Raw genomic sequence first — 25,118 nt, 5'->3', positions numbered from 1 at the left:
TACAAAGACAGGTGGAGGGGCAGGTGGTGTTGAGGAGGCAGGGAGTCTGCAGAAGGACTGCAGAAGTGGCAGATGGAATACAGCATAGGAAAGTGTACGGTCATGCACTTTGGTAGAAGGAATAAAGGCGTAGACTGTTTTCTAAATGGGGAGGGAATTCAGAAATTGGAGGAGCAAAGGGACTTGGGTGTCCTAGTCAGAATTCCCTAAAGGTTAACTTGCAGGTTGAGTCAATAGTAAGGAAGGCAAATGCAATGTGAGCATTGCTTTCGAGAGGACTAGAATATAAAAGCAAGGATGTAATGCTGAGGCTTTCTAAAGCATTGGTCAGACCGCATTTGGAGTATTGTGAGCAGTTTTGGGCCCCATATCTAAGGAAGGATATGCCAGCATTGAAGAGGGTCCAGAGGAGGTTTACGAGAATGATCCCGGGAATGAAAGGATTAACGTACGAGGATCGTTTGCTGGCTCTGGGCCTGTACTTGCTGGAGTTTAGAAGGATGAGGGGGGATCTCATTGAAACCTACCGAATATTGAAAGGCCTGGATAGAGTGGATGTGGAGAGGATGTATCCAGCAGTGGGAGTGTCTAGGACCGGAGGGCACAGCCTCAGAATAGAAGGACGTCCCTTTAAAGTAGAGATGAGGAGGAACTTCTTGAGCCAGAGGATGGTGAATCTATGGGATTCATTGCCACAGACAACTGTGGAGGCCAAGTCACTGGGTATACTTAAAGCGGAGGTTGATAGATTGTTGATTAGTAAGGGCATCAAAGGTTACGGGGAGAAGGCAGGAGAATGGGGTTGAAGGGGAAAAATAAATCAGCCATGATCGAATGGCAGAGCAGACTTGATGGGCCGAATGGCCTAATTCTGCTCCCATGTCTTATCGTCTTAAAATATGCTTGTTTTCTAACTTGCCCTAGTTCTGATGAAAGATCATCAACCTGAAATATTAACTCTGTTTCTCTTTCCATGGATGCTGCCTGATCAGCTAAACATTTCCAGCATTTTCAGTTTAAATTTCAGATGTCCAACATCTACAGTTTTTCATTTTGCAATTCCTTTTGCAGTGTTAAAATGTTTTTTTTCATGCTATGCTTATGTGACAACAAGAGAAGTAAAATGTGAACAGGTTTTTTTTGTAGGGGGTGGCTTAAAATGGAGAGTAGGTGTGCAATATTAGGTATGTCAATCACACACAATAAAGGGAAATGCAATATCTGCCTATGTTGACTCTTTGAAAAAGGCAGCATTTTCCTTCACACAATTGTGTCTCCTCCTCCACTGCATGCTGCATGTTTACATTATGTTACTAATATTTAATCAGTGCCCTTGAATATTTGTATTTGTGGAGATTAGGGAAGGCAGAGCAGCAAAGCAAATGCTGAATTTTAAAGGGAGAACTGTAGCAGAATCTGAAGTGCCAAGAGCCCCAGAGGGTGTTTTCCAAGCCATCTAAATGGGAATGCTGAAGATTAAATGCAGCTCAATGCGCCTGTGCACAGCACATCTGTATCAGCAGCACGGGAATCCTCTGTTGCATTGATCCACATCCCCAGATTTGTGGCTGCAAAATGCTGAAACCTCATTTTAATAAAAGAGCTGAAGTTCTTTCAGACTAAAAGCATCATAAAGGGCCTTCTTGGTTTACAGTTTTGCTTCCACGGCCATATTTGATGTGCTTTAAGACTGCAAGATGCTACAGAGTGAGAGCTTTGCGACTCAGGAGGATCGGAGTGTGTTAACATATTTAGAAAAGGATGCATCCCGGATTTTGATGGACACTTATGGAAGTGTTCAGAATGGAGGCTATCGCTCCACTGTCTATGTAAGTTACCTTTTTTATTCCAGAACAAATTATAATTCAGTTAACGGCACCCTGTTTCTCCGTCTTACATGTACATAACTTTCAAATTGAAGGAGGTTGCTGTACCACCTTCAGAAATCCAAGCCAATTATTTGTGCAGTCGTGCAGAGTAATTTATTTCAATATAACTTTGATTCCTGCAGAGGAGAAATGTCTAAACCTGTCATTCTGGTAATGTATTTAGCACAGCTTAGATAAAAAAACATACAAAAATATAAATTATTTTTAAAAATCCTCTTGTTTGCATGTTCCATTCTCTTGAAATTTTGTAATGTTTGTTAAAAAAACCTATGTTTCAAAATTATGGCGAATTAATGAGGTAGCCTCCCACATTCCCTCTGAGATTCCCTTGAATAAAATTCATTAGCCAAGCGGTCTCTGTGGTCAGCATTTTCCCATATAAATTGGTTCTCTCCTGACAGCAGATGCAGGGGAGCAGCTCATGCTGACAAGAGCTTTTAACTTGATCTTTAATCACAAAGCTATCTGAGCCATGGGCGATGGTTTGGTGGTAGGTTTCTTTCCTGAGTCTGGTGGTTTTGAGCTCCAGTCGTACTCCAGAGACCTGAGAAACCAGTCAAGGCAGACAATCCAGGCTGATGCCATTTCAGTGGAGTGCGCTACTGCAGGAGATACATGCTTTCAAATGAGTCCTTAACAAGGATCTTAGCCAGGTGTAAATTATCTCATGGCTTTCAGTCAAAGTGATTGTACCAGTATCACCAGAAACAGATTACCAGACATGATCACACTTCTCCCTGTTTGAGCTTGCTATGGTTCAAAAGTACTTAAATGATTTCATATATATGATTTGATTTTAATCAATGATTTCTATTCTAGTCCTCAGCACTCTTTCTGCTTCCATCCTAAGCATTTAACACTCTGCTCTCTCAGCTTCTAAACAAAGGCTTTATCACCGCACCCCCTCATCACCCCACCCCCTCATCACCCCTCATCACCCCACCCCCTCATCACCCCTCATCACCCCCTCATAACCTCACCCCCTCATCACCCCCTCATCACCCCTCATCACCCCCTCATCACCCCACCCCCTCATCACCCCCTCATCACCCCACCCCCTCATCACCCCTCATCACCCCTCATCACCCCCTCATCACCCCCTCATCACCCCACCCCCTCATCACCCCTCATCACCCCTCATCACCCCCTCATCACCCCACCCCCTCATCACCCCTCATCACCCCCTCATCACCCCCTCATCACCCCTCATCACCCCTCATCACCCCCTCATCACCCCCACCCCCTCATCACCCCCTCATCACCCCACCCCCTCCACCCCTCATCACCCCCTCATCACCCCCTCATCACCCCACCCCCTCATCACCCCTCATCACCCCCTCATCACCCCACCCCCTCATCACCCCCTCATCACCCCACCCCCTCATCACCCCCTCATCACCCCACCCCCTCATCACCCCTCATCACCCCCTCATCACCCCACCCCCTCATCACCCCTCATCACCCCCTCATCACCCCCTCATCACCCCACCCCCTCATCACCCCCTCATCACCCCACCCCCTCATCACCCCTCATCACCCCACCCCCTCATCACCTCACCCCCTCATCACCCCTCATCACCCCTCATCACCTCACCCCCTCATCACCCCACCCCCTCATCACCCCTCATCACCCCTCATCACCTCACCCCCTCATCACCCCACCCCCTCATCACCCCACCCCCACATCACCCCTCATCACCCCTCATCACCTCACCCCCTCATCACCTCACCCCCTCATCACCCCACCCCCTCATCACCCCTCATCACCTCACCCCCTCATCACCTCACCCCCTCATCACCTCACCCCCTCATCACCCCACCCCCTCATCACCCCCCATCACCCCACCCCCTCATCACCCCACCCCCTCATCACCCCACCCCCTCATCACCCCCCATCACCCCACCCCCTCATCACCCCTCATCACCCCCTCATCACCCCACCCCCTCATCACCCCACTCCCTCATCACCCCCCATCACCCCACCCCCTCATCACCCCCTCATCACCCCACCCCCTCATCACCCCACCCCCTCATCACCCCCTCATCACCCCACCCCCTCATCACCCCCCATCACCCCACCCCCTCATCACCCCACCCCCTCATCACCCCCTCATCACCCCACCCCCTCATCACCCCACCCCCTCATCACCCCCTCATCACCCCACCCCCTCATCACCCCCTCATCACCCCACCCCCTCATCACCCCACCCCCTCATCACCCCCCATCACCCCACCCCCTCATCACCCCACCCCCTCATCACCCCCTCATCACCCCACCCCCTCATCACCCCACCCCCTCATCACCCCCTCATCACCCCACCCCCTCATCACCCCACCCCCTCATCACCCCCCATCACCCCACCCCCTCATCACCCCACCCCCTCATCACCCCCTCATCACCCCACCCCCTCATCACCCCACCCCCTCATCACCCCACACCCTCCCACTGAATCGCCACATCATTGCATTCCCCCATCACTGTATCTACTTATCACTGTATTCTTTCATCACTACACACCCTCATTAGTGTATACATCATGTTCCTCTGATCTAAAGCTTCTTTCTAGACCACTTACTTCAGTGGGAGTTGGGTTGCCAGTTCGACCAGTACTTGAGGCGTGTCTGAAAATAGAGTGGGTTTCATGTCTGATGATTGTGGGGAAATTTCTGGCCCAGATCAGCCTGCTCTTTTTCATCCCTTACAAATCTCCTGCTCCCTTTTACTGGCTGGTGTTTTGTGCAACAGGCTCAGTAGCGCAGCCAATGGTGCTGCTGCCTCATAGCTCCAGCCATTCTATAACCGTGTGGTGCCAATAAACCAGTGGCTACAATAACTATGCTGTACTGGGTTTGCAGTATATTTTTAAAGTGGTATTTTAGGTGCTTTGTTCCTTCTCCAGAAGCATGTTGTCTTTTATTACAATGATGAGTAGTATCTGTACTGATTAATGTCTGTGCTTGCTGTTTAGTTCCAATCCTGTTAAAACATACTATCACCTCCTGGCACTTACCCCTACAATTTGCCCCTACACCTCCTCCCTCACCACCATTCAGGGCCCCAGACAGTCCTTCCAGGGTGTCACTTATTGCATCCGGTGCTCCCAGTGCGGCCTCCTCTACATCAGTGAGACCTAACGCAGATTGAGTGACCGCTTCGTCAAACACCTTCGCTCCATCCGCCACAACAGCCAGGATATCCCGGTGGCCAGCGTCTTCAATTCCACATTCCACTCCCATACTGACATGTCTATCCACGGCCTCCTCTACTGCCACTTTGAGATCAGACACAGGTTGGAGGAACAGCACCTCATATTCCATCTTGGTAGCCTCCAACCTGACAGCATCAACATCGATTTCTCTAACTTCTGATAACCCGTCCCCCCCCCCCTTTGTTTTCCCTCATTCCCATGGCCCCCTCATCCCTTCTCTTTCTTCTCCCCCGCCCTCCCAACCTGCCCATCACCTCCCTCCTGCCCTTTATTCCATGGTCTACTGTCCTCTCCTACCGGATTCCTTCTCCTTCAGCCCTTTGCCTCTTCCACCTATCACCTCCCAGCTTCTCACATCATTCCCTTTTATACCCCCTTTCCCCTCCCCCACCTACCTTCCCCCTCTCACCTGGACTCACCTATCACCTGCCAGCTTGTGCTCCTCCCCCTCCCCCCACTTTATTCTGGCTTCTGCCCTCTTCCTTTCCAGTCCTGATGAAGGGTCTCAACCCGGAACGTTGACTGTTTATTTCCCTCCATGGATGCTGCCTGACCTGCTGAGTTCCTCCAGCGTTTTGTGTGTGTAGTTAATGCCACTGTTTGGTGGTAATGGCCAGGTTTACTGGTCAATACCCATGCTCACTGGTTAATTAATACTTATATTTGTCTGTTGCTGAACACCTCTCAGTGTCTGTGTCCACTGCTTGGCTTGGATGTTTGCTGGTAAACAGTAGTGCTTATTTTAAACAGCTGTGCTTGCTGGCTGCTGCTCACCTTCACTGATTAACCCCACTCTCTCAGATTAATGCCCAGATGTGAATGGCGGCATGGTGCTGCAGCTGGTTGAGCTGCCGTCTCACATCTCCAGCGACTAGGTCAATCCTTACGTCATGTGCTGTCTGTGTGGAATTTGCATGTTCTCCCTGTGACCATGTCATTGAGTTGTACAGCAAGCGAACTGGCCCTTCAGCCCACCCGACTCCTTGCCAACCATCATTTACTAGTCCCTTTTTTAATTCTTTTTTTAAGATATCTAATTAGTCACACGTACATTGAAACACACAGTGAAATTCATCTTTTGTGTAGAATGTTCTGGGGGCAGCCCGCAAGTGTCGCCACACTTCCGGCGCCAAATAGCATGCCCACAACTTCCTAACCCGTATGTCTTTGGAATGTGGGAGGAAACCGGAGCACCTGGGGGAAACCCACGCAGACACGGGGAGAACATACAAACTCCTTACAGACAGCGGCCGGAATTGAACCCAGGTCACTGGTGCTGTAATAGCATTACGCTAACCGCTACACTACCGTGCTGCCCAGATTCGTGGGTTGGTGGGTTAATAGGCCACTGTAAATTCTCCCTGGAGTGTGTAGGTGAGAGGAAGACCTGGAGGGTGAAGGGGGTGGGGGTGGAAATGTGTTGATGGGAATGTAAGGAGAATTAAAAAAGGAACAAGTGTAAATGATGGTCGGAACGGATTCAATGGGCTGAAGGGCCTGTTTCTATGCTGAACAACTCTATGACTTTTAATTCAACTTCTAGGCACAGGTCTTTGATAGTGGAGCATCATATTCTGTCGCCTATTTGATTTCCCTGCTAAAGATACACAGTGGTTGAGTCTTCTTGCAGAAAATAGAAAAAAAATAGGAAATAGTTGGCTGATACTGGTGATCACCTTTAATGCTTCTGCTCACAGTGTAAAACTCTTGCTCACTAGTTCATGTTCCCTGACTCCTGTGCTAGCCAGTGAGCACCAGGGCTTGCTTGCTTAATACCTGGTCACTTTTGACTGAGATCTGTGATTTCTTGCTCACGCCCATATTGGCTATGTAATCAATTCCATCACTGCTTTTGTGCTGCAGGGTGACGAGGATGATGATGACTCGTCTATTAATTCCAATAATGGTTACAGCCCTGATTGTAGAGGGAATTATTTCAAGGATGGGATGACAAAAGTTGGTAAGAACTTCATTTCTGTCCTGTTTGTCCCTGTGAATAGACTTATACATTTCAGTTCCTGATGCCACCATAACTCATTTTTTTAAGTCTCCGTGCTTTTTCATTCCTGATCCTTTGAATTACCAACATGCAAACAATGAACATGATGTCTAATATAAACATTTTATATGTTAGCACGGTAAATCTGGGCTGATTGTACATTCAAGAAAGGGGTTCCTCACCTCAGGTCACTGTGTATGCCTGAAATTGATTGCTGCATGCCCAGGGAAATCATTTACCAAGAAGCAGAGCTCTCTGTGCCCAGCAGGGTGTGCTACCGCGCAGTTGGAGATAGCAGGCAGATGAATTTTCTGGGGCTGTTGTAATTTCTGGGAAGAGACTTGAAAATCCTGGAAAAATAATAGAGGAACAGAAAACAGAGTGGATTATTGAACATGTAACAAATAGTCTCTGTAGAGGACATCTCTTTGAAAATCAAACAATTGCGGATGCTTGAAATTTGAAATAAAAGAAGAAAATACTGGAAACACACCAGGTCAGACAGCATCTGTGGTAAAGGAAGAGTTAATGTTCAGGTTGAAGACCTGATGAAGTTTTTCTTTCCACAGAAGCTGCCCGACCTGCTGATTGTTCCCAGCACTTTCTGCTTTCTTCCAGAATATCTCTTGATTTACACAAGAAACAGATCCAGAATGAGACAGCACAAAACAATAACACCAAGCTCTTCTTTGGCTGCACTTAGCTTGGCTCATTCTGAAGGGTGTGTGTTGATGCCCCACTCCGTGGCTAGGCTGGGACCGTTAAATTGCACAGAATAAATGTGCATTATCTTTGAATGAGACCAATTTAGTGAGTTAGATCAATGTTAAAGATTGCACAGCACAAATGGAAGATGAGCAGGGAGTTCTTCTGTTATCCCGGCTAACATCCCTCTCCCAAATAATGCCCCCATACCACATGTTGATTCAGCTGATGGATTTTGCTATGAACCGAAAAGCTGTCCTTGTTATCTACAAAGCACTGAACACTGGATTGCTTATTGCATGTCAACCACTTTGGGATTCCCCTTTGAGAAGTGATGGACATAAGGGCAAGAACAAGACCGGCTCAGACTGTGCTTGAGTTTAACCGGATTTGGTGTTGGCATTTTGTGAAAATGTTTTTGGTTCAATAAGTAAAGTTAAACTGTACGTCTTGGGGGTCCCTGTTGCAAGGAACACAGCAACTTGCATTTACGTAGCAAATTCCTAGGGCTTCCGTCAACACGTTTCCAGGGATACTGTCTATAAGTCCCCAGTGATAGTCACTAAATCACTTGTACTTCTGAGAGTGAACCCCCCCCCCCCCCATCAATATTGTCAGTGAATCCGAAGAAATGTTGTCAATAAATCCCAGGAATCTTCCAATAAATTCAAAGACTCCTATCAATAGTTCCCAGAGGCGCTGTCAGTAAATCCCCAGGAACACAGAGAATAAACCTCTGCAATGACAGTCAGTTCCCAGAAACATTCCCAGAGATATGATCTGTAAATCACTGCAAACAATGCCAGTAGGTCTTAGAGAGATGTGGATGGTTTTAAATCCAGTTGTTGCCTGGGCTTTCTTGGCTTGATCAAGTTACCAACTGTAGATGAAATGAATCACTGGTCCTGGGAGTGATGCTCTGTTTATCAGCTGCGGAACAACGTGCCATTAATGCAGATAGTGTAGTGGTTAGCGTAACGCTATTACAGCGCCAGCGACCCGGGTTCAATTCCGGCTGCTGTCTGTAAGGAGTTTATACATTTTCCCTGTGTCTGCGTGGGTTTCCTCCGGGTGCTCCAGTTTCCTCCCACATTCCAAAGACGTATGGGTTAGGAAGTTGTGGGCGTGCTATGTTGGCGCCGGAAGCGTGGCAACACTTGCGGGCTGCCCCCAGAACACTCTACGCAAATTTCACTGTGTGCTTCGATGTACATGTGACTAATAAAGATATCTGATCTTACAGATTTTGTACTTATCTGGGAAGTGAAAAAAACAACACCAAAGAAGCAGAAAGTGCGGTGCAAGTATCAGGAAATGGGAAAAGAAGAGAAGGACATGACAAAAGTGAACCTGCTGAACAAGCACGAGAAATGGAGGAACAAATTCATGAAGAACTTACAGGATGCAGGGCTCTTGATGGAGAAGGTGAGCAGGTCCTCAGAAAGTCCAGTCCCACATCAGTGAATGCTTTGGTGTCAGGGATTTAGCCACCATCTCTCTCTCTGGGATGTTCAACCATGGCCCAATGCTTTATCATTTTAAATTCCTCCTGATTTAAAAATAAATGTTCCAAATAAAAAGACACCGACAGAAACATTTGATTTGTAACATACATGTATCCCCACAGTGAGATAGCCACTCTGAAATAAGATTGTGAATTTAGTTCAAAATGTGGTTACAACAGACTCAGTGTGCAGCACTTAGTGCTAACTGAAACTGTTCATGCTTATGATTTAAGCACCTTGTTTAAGTACATATTTAGATGGTTAGAATATGCACTAATATTAAAAAGATGAATGTTTGGTGGGAGAAACAAAGGACTGCAGATGCTGGAATCCAGATGAAAAACACTATGATGCTGGAGGAACTCAGCAGGCCAGGCAGCATCCGTGGAGAAAAACAGGTGGTCAGTGTTTCAGGTCAGGACTCTTCCTCAGGACTGAAGATAGGAAAAGGGGAAGCACAATATATAGAAGGGAAAAGCAGAGCTGTGATAGGTGGACAAAAGAGGGCAGGCGGGGTGGACACAGGGTGGTGATAGGTAGGTGCAGGTAAGAGATAGTGATGGGCAGGTGCGGGGGAGGAGGGGAGAGCAGATCCACTGGGGGATGGGTCAAAGGTAAGGAGGAGAAAAGGTGGGGGGTAGAAAAAAGAGAGAGAGGCTAGGAAAGGGAAGAAAAGAAGATACATGGTTGGGGGTGGGTGTGGGGATTACTTAAAGTGGGAGAATTCAATATTGGGAATATGGGCGTGTCTCTTCAGGAAATTCCCTATCTTTACTCTCGTCATGTGACAACGAATCATTGGATAAACTCACAGGCTACGTAGTCTCATTGGGCAAATGTGCTGAAAGAGACGTGCTTGAAATATAGCCTCCGGAGTGAAGTGTTCATTCTCCATCCTGCCTCCCCTGTGTGGGTTGGTGCTGCAGGTTAGAGTTTGAAAGTAAATGTCAGAAAGGGAAATGGTGAAATGAGGGTTGTGAAATATCTGGATTGCACCAGCTAAAGGTTTGGTGGGATGAGCTTCTACTGAGAATTTCAAAGGAAGCTAAAAATTTATACTTAGACTAATTTGCATGGTTATGGAGGAAAGTGATTAGGGCTAAATCTTCCACAAAGGCAGTCTAGGCACAAAGGACTGAGTGGAAAGATTCTACAGTTGTGAGTGTAGCCCTGCTGGAGTGTGTTTCAGTAACTTTACAATACTGAATGCTTGATCCAACAGAATGGGACCCTAACGTGTTCCTAGTGTGTGTACTTGGCAGCAGTGTGAATGCTGTGTGTGCGACAGGCTCTCTGTGTGTGGTGCTGCCTTATTTAGGGAACTCTCTATCTGATGGTGAAATGTCTCAGCTGGTGTCTGGTATTTCAGGATGAGACAGTCAGTGAGAGGAAGAGCATCCATTACATGAAGCTGAGTGCCCCCTGGGATGTGCTGGTGTATTATGCAGAAGAGCTGTGTATGCGAGCACCTCTACAGGTCAGTTGTGGACTGTACATTTCTGATGTGTGCGTCATGGTCTGCGTTGCAGTCTTCTTACCTGTCCTGACACACTGTCGACTTAACCTTTACTCCTTATTACATAGAGCAGTCTATTCAGAGGTACATCAAGTCAAACAAATACTCATCATAGAATCTTGTCCTGGCATGCTGAATATCATGGTACAATTTATACAGCTCGTGATATCATTGCATCACATCAAGAGCACCTTTAAAGTTATAGTTACATCCAGAACTACATTCACATGACAAAAATACTTTCAATCACCCACATTTCATGGGCTGTTTTATGAGAATACGATGAATAATACAGACCAGGGAAGTGCCAGCTTTTATGTAAGTTGAGTTTTCTGACCTTACATTAGAGGGCAGTTTATGCAAACTCACTAATGTTTGCTAAATTAATGCTGAAAACAATGGGTGCACTACTTATATCCGTGAGTTTGTTTATCTCTACCACCGACCACCACTGCAACCCCTCTCCCTCCCAACAACAAGCTCCAGTCAACAATATGGTTCCCCACCCCACTGGTTCCTCTCTGTGTCCACTGCCCCCACCTTTAACCCACCCCACTCCACCTCTGGCCTTCCTGTGCCTGCTCCTCTAACTTTTGTTGGGAGCTTACTCTCCCGCTAGTACTTTCCAGTTAACCAGCTATTCACACGGTTTGTTTTCCAGGCATTTCAGCCAAGTCCTCAGCATTCTCCGTTCTATCCACAGGCACAGCCAAATCCCTGCCTGAATTCATCTGAGGAAATCCTGAGGAAGCTCAGTATCCCAAACATCCTGTCCGAGCACGTTGCCAACAGGCCTGTGGACTACTATACCTGTGCCTTCCGCAAATCTAAACTGGATAAGTAAGCACTTGGGGTTTCTCTGTGAGAGTTCAGTAGGAAGCTGGAGGAAGGACAGGCAGGAGAGATATTGACTATGACCATCAGCGAGTGGAATGTTTTATTGCAGCAGGATGGAAGATCAGTAAAAAGATTTCATATCCATTGAGGAATAGGCTGTATGGTTCCACTTTTAGTTTGTCCACATAGTATAATTTTAGGGGGAAGTGGGCTCTTGAGATTAGATTTCTACACAGGAATGTTGATATGTTCCCCTGATTAGTGTGAGCACCTCACTAAGCGGCAGTAAAAGATCCGTAGAATTAACACATGGACTTGTCTTGGTGATGAGCTTTCAGTCTCAGCTGAATCATGGAGAGGAACTAAGTGCAGTATTGACCGTCATTTTCTAAGCAAGGGGTCCAAGTGATCCTGCCATCTACAATGAGTGGCTCTAAAACAACCTTTGCAGACAATTAGAGGAAGAAAGACTGTGTTTGGTCTGGTGGAGGGAGAGGCAAAAACTTGGAAGGAAATGCAGCTTTTGAATGTTTAAGCTAGCTTTTGAGGTTGCCACCTGCAGAATGAGTTAGGGATGCTGTGTGTGTGTGTGTGTGTGTGTGTGTGTGTGTGTGTGTGTGTGTGTGTGTGTGTGTGTGTGTGTGTGTGTGTGTGTGTGTGTGTGTGTGTGTGTGTGTGTGTGTGTGTGTGTGTGTGTGTGTCCACGTGTATGTGTGTGTAATTGGCTGCACTCCAATTCTGCTCTCTCCAAAAAGTTGAAATGAAGTGTATCATGAAAGCTAATTTGATTGGTACTTTCCAGGTGTACAATGTGTGAACACAGCTTTCTTCCTGAGACTTAAATTAAAGATAACACTCCTGTTCGGGTCAAGATTACATTTTACTTTTCTTGTTCCAGGTTTTTGGGAAGTGACAATCACGAGACCTACTTTACCAACACACAGCGGCACAGGATTGTAAGTTTTGTTTAGAAAACTATAAATGTATGTTGTGTGTGAGTGAGATGAAATCAAGCTAAAATCTTTTTAGGAATATGAAGAGGGCTGTGCCCCAGTAATCCAACAAAGGACTCCCCCCACCCCCACCCCCCGGCACCATATATTTCAGTCCTCTTCTGATCAAAGTACATGAGTTGTTTCATAAACTGACTTCTGCATTGATTTGCCCTCTTTGCCTAGTGCCTCTTGGTCACTCCCCATTGCCTCAAAGGTTTCCCTTATCCACACCAAAACAATGTGTCAGCAGCTAGTAAAATATCTTTTTAAAGGTTATTAAAATATTGTTGGAACAAAAGAAAACTGCAGATGCTGGAAATCCAAAATAAAAACCGAGAATGTTGGAAGTGCTTGGCAGGTCAGATAGCGTCTGTGGAGAGAGAAAGAGTCATCGATTCAGGTCAAGAACCTTTTGTCAGAGGTAGAATGGTGAGAAGATTGGCACAGTAAGTTGCAGAGAACAGATGGGTGAAGAGAACAGAGGGAATGTCTCTAATAGGGTGCAGACCGAAGCTGGTAGTTGGATGCAAGGATACAGACACAATTTGAAACGTAGCAAAAAAGGTACAGCCACACCTGTGATGGAAAACAAAAGTGAGGGAGATTTATCTGACATGCTTAACCCAGCATTAAATCCCGAGGGTTGTGATGTTATTGCGGAGCCTAGAGCGGGAGGAGCAGAGTCTGGAGTCTCCATTGCCCCCTGACCTCAACCTCCACTGTTGCAATGTGATCATCTCTACCCACAGCCTCAGGTACAGGTGCCGGTTGTTCACACAAGTAACTTTAATAAAACCAACTTAGCCCTTTGATTGGGATGTCAACTCTACGGGCAGCACCAACATGATGCATAAGCCTAACTCGCCAATCTTTTTCTAACAGCGACCTCCAGGAGGTCGGGGTCAGCAGGGACATGGAAAGACCACTACCTCCAATTTCTCTTCCTAGTTATACATCATCCTGACCTGGGAGTATATCCCATTCATTCAGCTCTGCTGAGCCCAATGCCTGGAGTTCTCTTACGGCACTGTGGAAGTTCCCCCATCATGTGGGCTGCAAGAATGCAGCCCTGGGAGGGACAACCAGAGAGGGGGAATACATGCTGGCCTTGGCATTGGAGCTATCATTCTGCATAGAAGAAAAAAAGATCAGGTCCAAAGATAAGCCTAAAAGTATTTTCACCCTAAAATGACATAAACCCTGTTTATGGAGACTCCCTGAGATTTCTTTGTGTACTTCCAGAATTTATTCCCAATTTCCTACACATCACCCTATAACTTTAACCAAGTTATCTATAACTCTCTTTGTCACTTTCTTTTATTCCTTCATAAGAGTCTGAGAGTCCTTGGTATGTGGAGTTTGATACTTTGCAGTGTGCATAAGGGAAATGGTGTTGTGTGGTTATGTTGCACTGGAGTGAGGGACAATGAAGCAGGAAGCAAGACTGCGCTCAATACACCAGTGAAGAGCAAAGGAACTGAAGAATGGTGAGAAAGTGAATGGGCTTAAAGGGTGTGATTTTGCTGGTCTCTTACGAAGAACTCATGCATTGTTATGTTTTCTGTTAAATTACTTGATAAAAATATATATCTGAAACTCCGTCCAGTTTGAGAGAGACTAACTGAGGGTAATTGGGCTGCCGGAGAAGTGAGACGTGATGAGCATTAATGGGCTAATTGACAGCAGGATTAAGAGAGTGAGGAGTTGGTTTACTGGAAATGGAACGTGAGGTGCATGAATGGAACAGTGAGGGGATGTGAAAGAGAACAGTCAGTTGCTGAGCAGTTGTGTAATGTGACCACTCAGTGCAGACATTTGGGGTTGTTGGGTTGATGTGATATGAATATGAATATTGCATAATCATGTTTGTTGGATTGGCCAGTAATCCTGGACAGAGGATGTTTATTGGCGGTGTCGCCATGGCTATGTGATGGAATGGAATTGTTTAGGGTCATTAGGTGGAATGTTTGGAAAGCAGCCAATGGTCTGGATTTTGTAGTCTGCTGTGACACCACAGCAAACACTGACCTCAAAGGAAGGTGGCCACATGGATCTACAAAGGTCTAGTAATGTCCCAGATGTGCACCACCCTTCCACTGTCAGACATCAGGAGATCTGAGGAGAGCTCCAGATCCAAGAGTAACAAAGAATTCTTACAGATAGCAAACCAGGAAGTAAAAACATAATTCTTTTAATAAGCATTTTAAACATTTACTGAAGTTGAAATAAAAGTTAGAATGTACACATGAGATTAAGGTAGAAGTGGAAATATAAATTTTTAAAGAGTGAAAGAAATGAATTTTTTGTCCATTTTAAATTCTTAATATTTAAAAAATAATTACCTGGTGGAATTAGTATCTGTATAAAAATGCTTTGTAGGGCCAGGGATATTGCTGAGCAATAATTATAGCTTAGTATGCCATTTTAAAACATTTATAGCTCATGCAGAAATGCATAATATTTTCTGCATATGCAGCAAGAATATTCTGTAAATATGTTCAGTTCCCGTGGGATCACTGATTTGTGTAGATTATTCTGGAGAAGGTTATAAGGCCAAGGAGAAGCCGAGAGTGGCTGACGGCAGCTTCTGGATTTCTGCATTTAACTGCGCAAGTACTGTTTCATAATGCACTGACAATGAACACTAGAATTCTGAGCTGAGGTGACCATACACCTCGTGTTGGAATATTTCAGAGGATTGCATTGGAATATTACGGAGCACTGGGAAGATTCATTCAGTGCTGTGATCTGAATGTGAGTTGTATGATCACTCTATGTTTCAGGTGTATGAAATTCTAGCCACGACAGTGTACGGAAAGAGAAAAAGAGCAGAAATTGGAATTGATCGCTTGCTAAATGAAAGAGTCTTTGCTTCAGCCTTCCCACTCCATGAGGTAATGGACACTGGGATAATGCAAATATATGTATTAAATTGTCTTATTAAGTGGGGGCCAAGGGATATGATTGTCTCCAGCAAGTGGCTGCCTGCCAACTGCAGGCTAGAATTAAGTTAGATCATTTCTTTTCCATCCAGTTCCCTCTCTCTCAGCTTCTGTACTGAAACCATCCATTTGGTTAAGCACTGATGACCTCTCTCAATACCCATGGCCTCTGAGCGGTGACTCCTGGTGTATTTGTGCTTTTTGTAGGGGCCATTTGAATTGCCAGAATATGAAGTGCCTCCAGAAGATCTGAATCCACGACAAATTCTGTATAAGTACTGGGCTTGCTGGTCCAAATGGTACAAATATCAACCACTTGATCACATCAGAGAGTACTTTGGAGAAAAGATTGCCATTTACTTTGCTTGGCTGGGTGAGTTCCTTATTCTATGGCTTATAGAACACAGACCAGTACAGCACAGGAACAGGCCCTTTGGCCCACAATGTTGTTCCGAACTAATTAAACTAGTAATTAAATGCCTAACTAAACTTATCCCTTCTGCCTACACAATGTCCACATCCCTCCATTCTCTGCACATTCATGTGCCTACCTAAGAGCCTCTTAAATGCCTCTATCGTATTTGCCTCCACTACCACCCCTGGCAGCACATTCCAGGCACCCACCACTCTCTATGTAAAAACTTGCCCTGCACATCTCCTTTGAACTTACCCCCTCTCACCATAAATACATACCCTCTAATATTAGACATTTTGACCCTAGGAAAAAGGTACTAGCTGTCTGCTCTATCCATGCCTCTCATAAACTTCTATTAGGTCTCCCCTCAGCCTCTGCCGCTCTGGAGAAAACAACCCAAGTTCCCCCGTAGCACATGCCCTCTAATCTAGGCAGCATCCTGGTGGTTTACTTCTGCACTCTCTCCAAAGCCTTCATATCCTTCCTGTAATGGAACGACCAGAATTGAATGCAATACTCCAGATGTAGCCTGTGACTTACAGTGGGTTCAGAGCTGCCTCTTCAAGTTCTTAACTGAGCAAGGTCTGTGTAGCGTGCAATTTCAGTAATAAATGCAACCACCCCAAATTCTTTGGTTCCACTTCACATAGAATTAATCAAGACAATTTAATTCAAATGAATATTTCTGTAGCCACAAACAGTAAACTGCTGCATGACATTGCCAGTGTGTTGTGGAAGGTACGCATGACTGAACCTGCCATCACTACACATTTTTTTGAATCTGTTTGCCTCTGGCATATCATCCAGATAATCTTGCATCTAACAGAGAGCAGGAGAGAGAGAGGAGAAAATTTGAAAATTAAAAAGCTAAGACTGAAAAGAGTGGGTGGAACTTTTTCATCAAAGGGAAAGTTCACTGGACTGGCCATGTGAAATCTGGATGCATTTTTGGAGAAAAGGGATAGGATGAGAAAGTGAGAGGGATATGATGATTAAGTGGAAGGGACTTGGGATGAGATTGAGGGATAAGGCTTGCCGCGTGTGTTTGCTTTGTGTTTCTTCTGTATCACAGATGGCCATGATCTTCATCCCTGGAGTCTCTGGATGAAGTAACAGGAGTAGCATTAGGCCAATCAGCCCCCCAGCCTGCTCTGCCATTCAACAGGATCATGTTTGATCCAATCTTTCCCTCACCACTTTCTCACTCTATCCCACACCCTGCCACTCCCTTGCAGTTTAAATGCTCGTCAATCTGCCTTGAATATATTCAATAATCCCATCTCCAGAGCTCTCTCAGATAGTGAACAAAGATTTATGACTCTCTGAGAGAAGAAATTTGTCCTCATCTACACCCTCATTCTGAAACTATGCTCACTGATTCTGGATACCCCACTAGGGAAATATTCTCTCTGCACCTACCCTATCGCCCCCTTTGAATCTTCTCTGTTTCAATAAGATCACCTCTCATTCCTCCAACTGCTAAACCTGCTCAACCTTTCCTCATACATTAACTTCTTCATCCCAAGAATCACCCCGGTGAACCTTCCCTTTATTGCCTCCAGTGCAAATATATCATTCCTTAAATATTGAGACCAAAATTGTATGGAGTACTCCAGGTGCAATCTCAATACTGCCCTGCAAAGTTGCATCAAGTCTTCACTTATGTCCGATTTCTCTTGTAATAAAGGCAAACATTCCATGAACCTTCTAAATTACTTGCTTTATCTCCATGCCAACCTTTTGCCATTCATGTGCTACAGCCCCCAGATTTCTCTGTACTGGAATATTTGGTAGTCTCACTCCATCTAAATAATAATTTGCTTCATTTTTTCTTCCGAAGTGGATAACCTCACATTTTCTCACAATATATTCCATCTGCCAACTTCTTGCTCACTCGCTTTATATCTCCTTGCAAGCTCTTTGTATCTCCCTCACAACTTGCTAACTCACTTATTTTTGCCTCATCAGCAAATTTAGCTATAGAACACTTTGACTCTTCAACCAAGTCATTAATATAGTTTATAAATGGTTGAGACCCTAGCACTGATCACTGTGGCATCCTGTTTGTTATTGATTGCCGTTTACCCTGATTCCCTGTTTTCTGTAGGTTAGCCACTCCCCCATCCATGCCAGTATATTACTCTCATCTTTTATGTGGTACCCTATCTAATATCTTCTGGACATCAAAACACACCACATCTACTGGTTGCCCTTTATCCACGCTGTTTGCTATATCCTCAAAGAACTTTATCGAAATTGTCAAACACTATTTCGCTTTGATAAAATCATGCTGATTCTTTTTGGTATTGGTTTATTATTGTCACTTGTACTGAGGTACAGTGAAAAACTTGTCTTGCATACTGTTCATACAGATCAATTCATTACATAGTGCAGATATATTGAGTTACTACAGAATGCATTGAGGATTCTGCTTGATATTCTTATGATTTTCTCAATGTCCATCTATTAACTACTTAATAATAGAGTCCAGTGTTTTCCTAACGTCTGATGTTAGGCTAACTGACCTATAGTTTCCTGGCTTCCACCTCCCTCCTTTGTTGAATAGGACTGTTATATTTGTGGTTTCCCAATCCTCTAGGACCTCTCCAGAATCCAGGGAATTTTGGTAAATTGTAGCAACAGCTCTATCTTTGAATCCACTTTCTTTCAGCCCTGAGAATTCAGGCCAATCACTTGTGTTAGAGATTGTTTTGTGTTCCTCCTTCCACGTAGCTCCATGGTTTTCTATCTGTTACTGGGATGTTTTCAGTGTTTCCTACTTTGAAGATCCTTCCCAAATAATTCCCTACAATCTCCACTCTTATCCTCTAGTCTTTACCCTGGCTGCTTTTCACATACTCACAGGAACTCTTACAATTTTTAAAATATATTGTTTGCTCTATTTTCTCCCTCTTAGTAATTTTTTTAGTCATCCTTTGCTGGTTTCTTATCTTAACTTAAGACTTCCCAATCCTCCGGCCTACCAATCATCTTTGGAACAATGTTTGCCTTTTCTTTCAATTTAATACCAAAAGCAGAAGAAAATCTGAGCAGGAGTAGGTCACCCTGCCTGCCCCACCATTCAATATGATCATGGCTGATCTATCCAAGGCCTCAGCTCCTCCTGTGTGCAGTTCCTTGTAACCATGAATTGTCCACTTGTTCACAAAATTATCTACTGCACCTTAAATACTGGTACCAATCCAGCCTTCACAGCTCTCTGGGGTACAGTCACATTGGTTGTTTTCCAATTTACTCATATCCTCCTGGAAATCAGTCAGCTTTGAAAAACTTCAACCTGCTCCATTATCTCTGCAGCCATTTTCTTTAAAACCCTTGGGTGCAGACCATAGGGTCTTAGTGACTTGGTCTGTCTTTAGCCCTCTGAGTTTTCTAATACCTTGTCCCTTGTGATTGAGATTTTTATAGGTTCTTTCATGCTATTTGAAACTAGCCCTTCTGTTATCATTGGGATATTTGCAATGTCCTCCAAGGTAAAGACTGACGCACAAAATCAGTTTAACAAATCTGCCGTTTCCTTGTTCCCCAGCGTTCTCTAGCGGTTCCACACCTACATGAGCCACCCTCTTCCTTTTATTGTTTATTTTGATATTACATTGCAAGTTTTCTCTCAGAATCAATTCTCTCCTTTCTTATGAGCTTTTTAGCATTTTGCTGCTGTTTCCTGAAAAATTTCCAGTCCTCTGGTCTACCTTGTTACTGATGATCTGCCATCTCACCCTTTAATCTATTTCCCCGCCCACTTTAGCCAACTCTGCCCTCGTACCCTGCCTTTATTTAAATTTAGGACACTAGTTTCAGACCCAAGTTTCTCACCCTCAAGCAACAAACAATCTGCTGGAGGAATTCAGCGGACTGAGCAGCACCTGATGCTTGAGCCGCTGAGTTCCTCCAGCAGATTCATTGTTGCTCCGATTCCAGCATCTGCGGTCTCGTGTATTTCACCCTCAAGCTGAATTTAAAATTCTAATTGTTCTTTCCTAGGAGGTCCTTTACTATGAGATCAGTAATTAATCCTGTCTCATTACACAACACCAGATGTAAAATAACCCACGCCCTAGTTGTCCATCAACACACTGCTCTAAGAAACCTTTATTAATACACTCTCTATGAACTCATCCTCAAGGTTAGACTTACCAATTTACTTTGTCCAATATAGAGAACGATTATTGCATTACTTTTCTTACAAGCTCCAATTTCTTGATTTGTACTCTGTTGTATAGTATATCTGAAAAGCAGTCTTGATGACTTTTCCTTTTTCGGAAAGCATTGGAAGAGTTTGTTTGCTGCAGCTGTGGGGAAACTTGCACCAGTGGTAATGGGCAACTTCCTTTGGTTGCATTGACCACCAGCACCAGGCTATGTTATGACACAAAATAATCACACTGATAATGGGACTATTGGGAAGCTTGTCTCATTTAAAATTGTCCATGGAATCTCTCGCCTTTTTTCTGCAGGTTTTTACACTGCTTGGCTTCTCCCTGCTGCTCTGGTTGGAACGTTTGTTTTCATCTCTGGGTTGATGTCAATGAACACGAACAAGTCAGCGTAAGTCAGTTGGCCAAAGGAAATGCAGAACTACCAAAACTCATCTAGTTATCAGATTAAACAGTCTCACACTTATGGGAAAGAATAACTCTCACAAGCTTCGAGATCAACTCTGATATAACACAGCTTATAAAGCATGCCAGGCCTATGGATAACTTTTGATGAAAATCTTGAGGTTGAAATGCAGTTGTGGTGAACTGAACCATTTGATGTTGCAAATGAAGTTATCACTGAGCAGATGATGTGAATGCCATTTACTCTCAAGAAGTACAAAGCATTGCATATTAGTTGTAAAATCAGTATTGCTGATATCATACTGGTTAAACAGAAATACTTGATTCAGGTGTACTGGACTACCAGGTACTGAAAACCAAGGGACAACTTGGGACAAATTGAGAAGGAATACAAGGATGCTCTGCCTGGTAACAGAGTGGAGAACTGCATTCTCTAGAATAGAATGATATCAAATAGATCTGGAACACCTCAGGATCCCAAGGTAGCCCTGTGTTGGCCAATCTTGTTGTGGGTAACAACTGCAATTAGACTCAATTCTACTGAGCTGGGGAGGTGAATACCAGATTCTCTTCCTGCTGTGAGCATTATCTAGCAAACCCAGTTGTGTTGTGTGTATGCACTCAGGGTGAGGATGTGGCTGAATGAGCACTTTGGTCAAATAACCCACTATCTAATCATGCAGGTGCTGATTGGCCAGCACTGCGAGGTCTCCAGGCTGCTGCACTGTGAAAAGGGGTATTCCAGTTTAATGCAGAGGGTTCAGAAAGTTTTGAAAGGAAACACTGGGAGAGGAGGGGAGGGGATCAGGTTTAGTGTTGGGGGAGGGGAAGAAAAATGTGAGGAAAGTGAAGAATTCAGAAGATGTTACCAATTATCAAGCAGCTTAATGAAGACCTGTGTGGAATTTACAGATCTGTGCATTGACCATGTGTTTTACTTCTTGCAGAGAGCAGATTTGTAACGTCAGCACCCAGTACCTCATGTGTCCTCTCTGTGATACCTGTGACACCTGGAATATCTCTGAGATCTGTTCAATGGCTAAAGTACGTCTCCAATGACAGTGATGATATTGTTTGTATGTGTTTGTTTATGCAATGATACCTGTGGTCGTGCAAATACTTGGTTCTGAAAGTGCATATAGGTTAATTGAATCAAAGGCCCTTTGGCTCTAATATACATTACTACCTTGTGAATAGTGCAGGTCTCACAACTTTACACACCTGTGGTAACGAAATACCCCAGTTATAGAGATATCAATCGAGAGGGCAGTCTGATAATGAAAATAACAATTAACATAGAGTGTGGGAACAGCAGGAGCTCTTTTAGCCTCTCAAGCTTGTTACATTTTTCAACGTGGTCAAGCCTAACCTGCAAGCCATACAGATCCCAGAGAACCATCCCTTCTGTAGTCCTTCAGAAACTTATCACAACAGAAGTAGACTCACCATTATAATGTGTAAGAACTAGAGGTTGTCATTTCACATAAGGAGGGAAAGAGGGAACATGAAGAAGGTTTCTTTTTCATTCATTGACGTCATTTTGTCTCACAGATTTAGGCAGTCAACTTGCTAAAGATGACTGGTCTCTATACACATCCGTATGTAGATAAGATCATATACAGGAACAGGTCATGTAGCCTGTGGGTGTTTATGCACCACACGGGCCTGCTGTCTTTCTGCTTCATCTAACCCTATCACAAGATCTTCCTGTTCTTCTCTTCCTCTTCTACTTAACCAACTAATCCCTGAAATGTAACTATGACACTTGGCTATAGTAGTATGTTCCACATTCTAACCACTGTCCACTTATATAAACTTCTATTGAATTTCATATTTAAATCCTCCCTCGTCCTTTTCTTTTTTGCAGATAAGAGCCTCATCCTGTTTAACTTTTACTGATGGTTAAGATTTTTATATTAATTAATAGAACATATTTCAATAATGACCACAAGGTCCATTTTCTAGACACGAATGTTCCCAGTGGGAATTACCGCAGCTTTGACTTGCCATTGCCCCTTCCTGCAGCTGGGCTACCTCTTTGACCATCCGGGCACAGTCTTCTTCAGCATCTTCATGTCCTTCTGGGCGGTCACTTTCCTGGAGTACTGGAAGAGGAAGAATGCCACATTGGCACACCACTGGGACTGCATGAACTTTGAGGAGGATGAGGTGAGGCTAGAAAATAACTATGTGGTATCAATTAATTTAATCTGTTAGTCTGGTCTATTTTTGTCTGCTGCAGATCAAGATTCTTGAGAGCTTAATTATCCAATTAAGGGAGGATCACATGAGATTTAAATGTTTCCTGTGATAGTAAACTCACAGGCAACTTTCGATATCTTGAATTTGAACAATGTTTTGTCAGCACAAAAATAATCTAAGGAGAAGGGAGGTGCAAGAGGCCTGTGGATAGAGGCCTGTGCACAAGGCCTGTGGGGAGCTACTGTGCCTCTAGGTGCTGTTATACTGTAAGTCTTAATGTAATAAAATCATAATAAGCAAAAGGGGTGGACAACCACATTAAGTCAATAAAATGATTTCCTCAACAGTTATAGATAAACAATCTTCTGTAAGGTGATGCAATCTGACCACTGCATTCTGGAGATACAGTCCCAAGTAAGCTCCCAAACAAGGAGAGGATTCAGATACTCTGGGCCTCTTTAGCTCATCCAAACAGAAAATCTGAATGATACCAAGCAGGCTATAGAACTAATGGGCATCCCTCTGATTTTTGACACTTTACCATACTTTCAAGCCAACCCCGGCCCAGGAAACTGATGCGTTGAGGAGGTCGGAGAGGATTCTGTTTTCTGGGTGATTGTCTCCACCAGGGCTTCCAATGCAAGAAGGAAGACCTGGTATCTCTCCCTTGTGTCCAATGTAATTGGAATGTGGTTACTTGACCATGATTGGTTATTGGTTGGTATTGTTCTATTGGGCCATAATGATCCTGCTTTGTCATGGTTTTGGCCACAATTAATGCAATGATCTTATGAAACAATTGTCAAACTAATGGCATTGGCTACTAATAACAGGGTGAGAGAAAGGAGGACAGTACCAGATATTAGACAGATATTGCCAGCATTGAGATCTACTCTGTAACACAAGTTGTTTTCCGGCAGGAACGTCCTCGACCTGAGTTTGCAGCAATGGCGCCAAGAATGGAACAGAATCCAGTCACTGGGATCAAAGAGCCATATTTCCCTGAGAAGGATCGCATGTCCCGTATCATCACAGGCTCCATGGTTATAATAGTTATGGTGAGAGGATAGATTTTATTGGAAAAATGTTTGCATTACTGTGTTCTTGTCTCTAAGAGCATGGAGTTGATGAATATTCATGGGCAGTTATGCAGAATTACAACTTTCGTTTCTGACTGTAGACATTCTCCTGATGTTCTGGATATTTTGCACAGAAAAACTGGCGCAAATGCAGACAGGCTAAGAAAGTAGCCCTTGGGAACAGAAATAAAATAATAGCAGTCCATGTGATTCCCATGTTGCAGTGGAAATGGACTTTCCCTAAACTATAGGCAGCAAAACCACCTCTTAACCAAAGCCTGGCCTAATATCAGGTTCAGCATCATCATGTGAAGAAATTGCCTCAAATGGCAGCACAAATGTTACCAGCGTCAGAATCATCAAATGGAAGGTCAAACTTAAGTGGAAAGGTTTCAAACACCTGTCTGTATTTTTTTGCAACATACTTGCCTAAAGAATTGGATTTTGCCCAATTCTGCTGCACTAAAACATGGCTGCATTTAGTGCTGACGGCAAATCAGATCTTCTGCAAAATTAATTATGACATTAGTCAAAAATGTGTTTGCAACCGCATTAGGAAGGTTTACCTTCAGAAATAAGCAATAACCCTGGACTTGCAAAATTCCCAACCAGGCCTTGCTCAATCTCACATATCTCTGGGCAGCAAACCATTTTGGTAATTGGAGCAGGAATTGATTCATTCAGGTGGAGCTGGAGAGAAGCCTGAGTGTGTTTTCATGTTAGCTGGGCACCGCTGCCTGGTTATTGGTGTACTGTATTGGTGGTAATAATTGGAATATGGAGGGGTCGCTTATCTTGAACTTGCACGTTGTTCAGGAGAGAAGTCTGTCTATCAATGTGTCTCTCACAGGCTAGGAAGACAATGCTTTCCTTCTCCGCTCAGCTGGGAGATAAGACCTTGGATGCTGAGTGGAGACAACCCCAGGGAGCCTTCTCCTTCCTCCTGGTTCTCTCGCTTCTGCTGTTCCTCAGGTTCTGCGTCAGGGCACTCATGGTCAGGGTCTCCTTGCCACTTTTCCTCTGGCACCGGCTGATATCTTCAGTTTGTAAGATTGTGCAGCATGCAGAACACAACAATGAAGTGTCTGCAACTGCTTGGCATGTACTGCTGGGTGTCCCCAGACCGATGCAAGCAATAAAATCTCTGCTTGAGAAGACCAGTGGTATTTATCATTACCTTATAATGAGTGGCAGTTTGTGTGACTCATTGCATTTGTGTTCAGATACTGTGGCTGGAGACCA

At 44.4% G+C, this 25,118-nt stretch overlaps 1 protein-coding gene across 1 annotated transcript in view; it reads left to right on the top strand.

Annotated features, from left to right (window-relative positions):
- Nucleotides 1-1,697: 1,697 nt before the first annotated feature.
- The window catches only part of ano11 (anoctamin 11), a 46,908-nt gene continuing 23,487 nt past the window's right edge, over nucleotides 1,698-25,118 (top strand). The window contains exons 1-12 of the mRNA XM_052038986.1: nucleotides 1,698-1,829; nucleotides 6,962-7,058; nucleotides 9,046-9,227; nucleotides 10,677-10,784; nucleotides 11,527-11,663; nucleotides 12,559-12,616; nucleotides 15,439-15,549; nucleotides 15,805-15,970; nucleotides 20,491-20,581; nucleotides 21,543-21,639; nucleotides 22,621-22,764; nucleotides 23,718-23,855. Of these exons, the coding sequence (XP_051894946.1) occupies nucleotides 1,698-1,829; nucleotides 6,962-7,058; nucleotides 9,046-9,227; nucleotides 10,677-10,784; nucleotides 11,527-11,663; nucleotides 12,559-12,616; nucleotides 15,439-15,549; nucleotides 15,805-15,970; nucleotides 20,491-20,581; nucleotides 21,543-21,639; nucleotides 22,621-22,764; nucleotides 23,718-23,855 (1,461 nt within the window). The remainder of the gene's footprint in view (nucleotides 1,830-6,961; nucleotides 7,059-9,045; nucleotides 9,228-10,676; nucleotides 10,785-11,526; nucleotides 11,664-12,558; nucleotides 12,617-15,438; nucleotides 15,550-15,804; nucleotides 15,971-20,490; nucleotides 20,582-21,542; nucleotides 21,640-22,620; nucleotides 22,765-23,717; nucleotides 23,856-25,118) is intronic.

This window comes from Pristis pectinata, chromosome 26 (genome assembly GCF_009764475.1).
Source record: "Pristis pectinata isolate sPriPec2 chromosome 26, sPriPec2.1.pri, whole genome shotgun sequence".
Classification (NCBI taxonomy): Eukaryota; Metazoa; Chordata; class Chondrichthyes; order Rhinopristiformes; family Pristidae; genus Pristis; species Pristis pectinata.
The sequence above is the reverse complement of the archived record's forward strand: the minus strand, read 5'-3'. Positions and strand labels throughout refer to the sequence as shown.